This window comes from Sphaeroforma arctica (assembly GCF_001186125.1).
Source record: "Sphaeroforma arctica JP610 unplaced genomic scaffold supercont1.6437, whole genome shotgun sequence".
NCBI lineage: Eukaryota > Ichthyosporea > Ichthyophonida > Sphaeroforma > Sphaeroforma arctica.
In genome coordinates this window covers 1-1,656 of record NW_014034121.1, presented here as the reverse complement: position 1 = coordinate 1,656, position 1,656 = coordinate 1, and the positions used below count along the sequence as shown (strand labels likewise).

General features: G+C 33.2%; 1 protein-coding gene across 1 annotated transcript; it reads right to left on the bottom strand.

The window, feature by feature from the left end:
- Positions 1–800: 800 nt before the first annotated feature.
- Positions 801–968, bottom strand: SARC_15620 (hypothetical protein; the record flags this gene model as incomplete). The annotated part of the gene is made up of 1 exon (XM_014290264.1): positions 801–968. A coding segment is annotated over one exon (168 nt), but the record flags the coding sequence as incomplete, so codon positions are not given.
- Positions 969–1,656: the final 688 nt, after the last annotated feature.

The following is a 1,656-nucleotide window of genomic DNA, read 5'->3' as shown; positions in this document are numbered from 1 at the left end:
TACATACACACTACGACAACACACACACACATACACACACACACACATATATATATATATATATATATATGTACACACACACACACAGGCACGCATATATATATATATATATATATTTCAGAGGCTGTACCTGGAATACCACACAAGCCATCGGTTCATTTCGATGCCATGTGCGTCAATACCAGCTTTTGCGGCTGCAATCACCACCCTCCCATCTCCAGACCCCATATCCACTATATTTCTGTGCTTGACAAATTGGCAGCAAAAAGGTTAGCATTGGACCATTGAGCTTGGATTAGTTTTGGCTTTGATGGGGAAGCAACAGTTCATTGATCGGACAGGTACTCGGAAGTACGTTTGTCATTGTGGCTCAAAGAATTGGAATATAATAGAACGTATGACAACTAGGAGTTCCTACTTTGAAGCGCTTTAGACTGGCGATCTAAGGCGTCTGATAGCACAGTCTAGTGCCATCAGTGTTTAGACACAGCCTGTATCATTCTCCCTTCGTCTCTACTGATAGTACTTCACCTATATCATTATATCTTCATCTCCAATAAAATGTACCTATATCATATTTCCTTCATGCCTACTGAACCTATATCATCTACCTTCACCTCTACCGGTAGATAAGTTAAGTATGTGTGCGACTATACTGTACGATATTAACCTGCGCGCTAGTAAAAGGTGTCAGCTGAAGACACCTACAAACACAAAGGCGATTCATATAACGTACGCATATATATACATACAAATGTATACGTGTCTCCGAGATACGTGTATAGCGCCCCATGACTCACCTTCCCTTTGGGTTCCGATTGGCTAAACACATATTGATCTGTCGGTTCGTTGCAGACACAAACGGCAAGCAATTCTTTCTGAACGCCGGCATGACAAAGGGGAGTGCTCCTGCAATGATCCCAGCTAACACTACCCCCGTGCCTACTAAGGCTGCCTGGCCCACCACTCTGTATAGGAAATGTTCATGTAGAATAAAAGAGAGGTAGTATTAGGATTGATACATATTTTGAGGTGATTTAAGAACGCGTTAATATGTATGTATTTTTAGACGAAACTACATTTATACATATTTATATATATACATTTGTAGATATGCATATATATATATATATAATAGAAAAATATAATATATCTATATACACACACACAACACAAAACACACACATATATATACGAACATATATATATATATATATATATTTATATATACATATACATATACATATATGTATACATGGATACATATCTATCTATATATATTTATATATACAAACAAGCAGAGTGACAGATGTAGACCAACACACACACCACCCCACCGTCCCACCGACCCACACATGCATACATACAAACATATATATATATATTTCTATATATATATACCTTTATATATATATGTATATATATGTATATATATTCATATACATACATATATATATATATATATTATACACACACACACACACACACACATATATATATATATATTATATATATATATATATATATATATATATACATATATAAATAATAATAATAACGTAAATATATAAGTTATTATTATATATATAATAAATATATAAGAATAGTTATAAAGTAATATATAAGTAATAATATTATATTATATATATATAATAT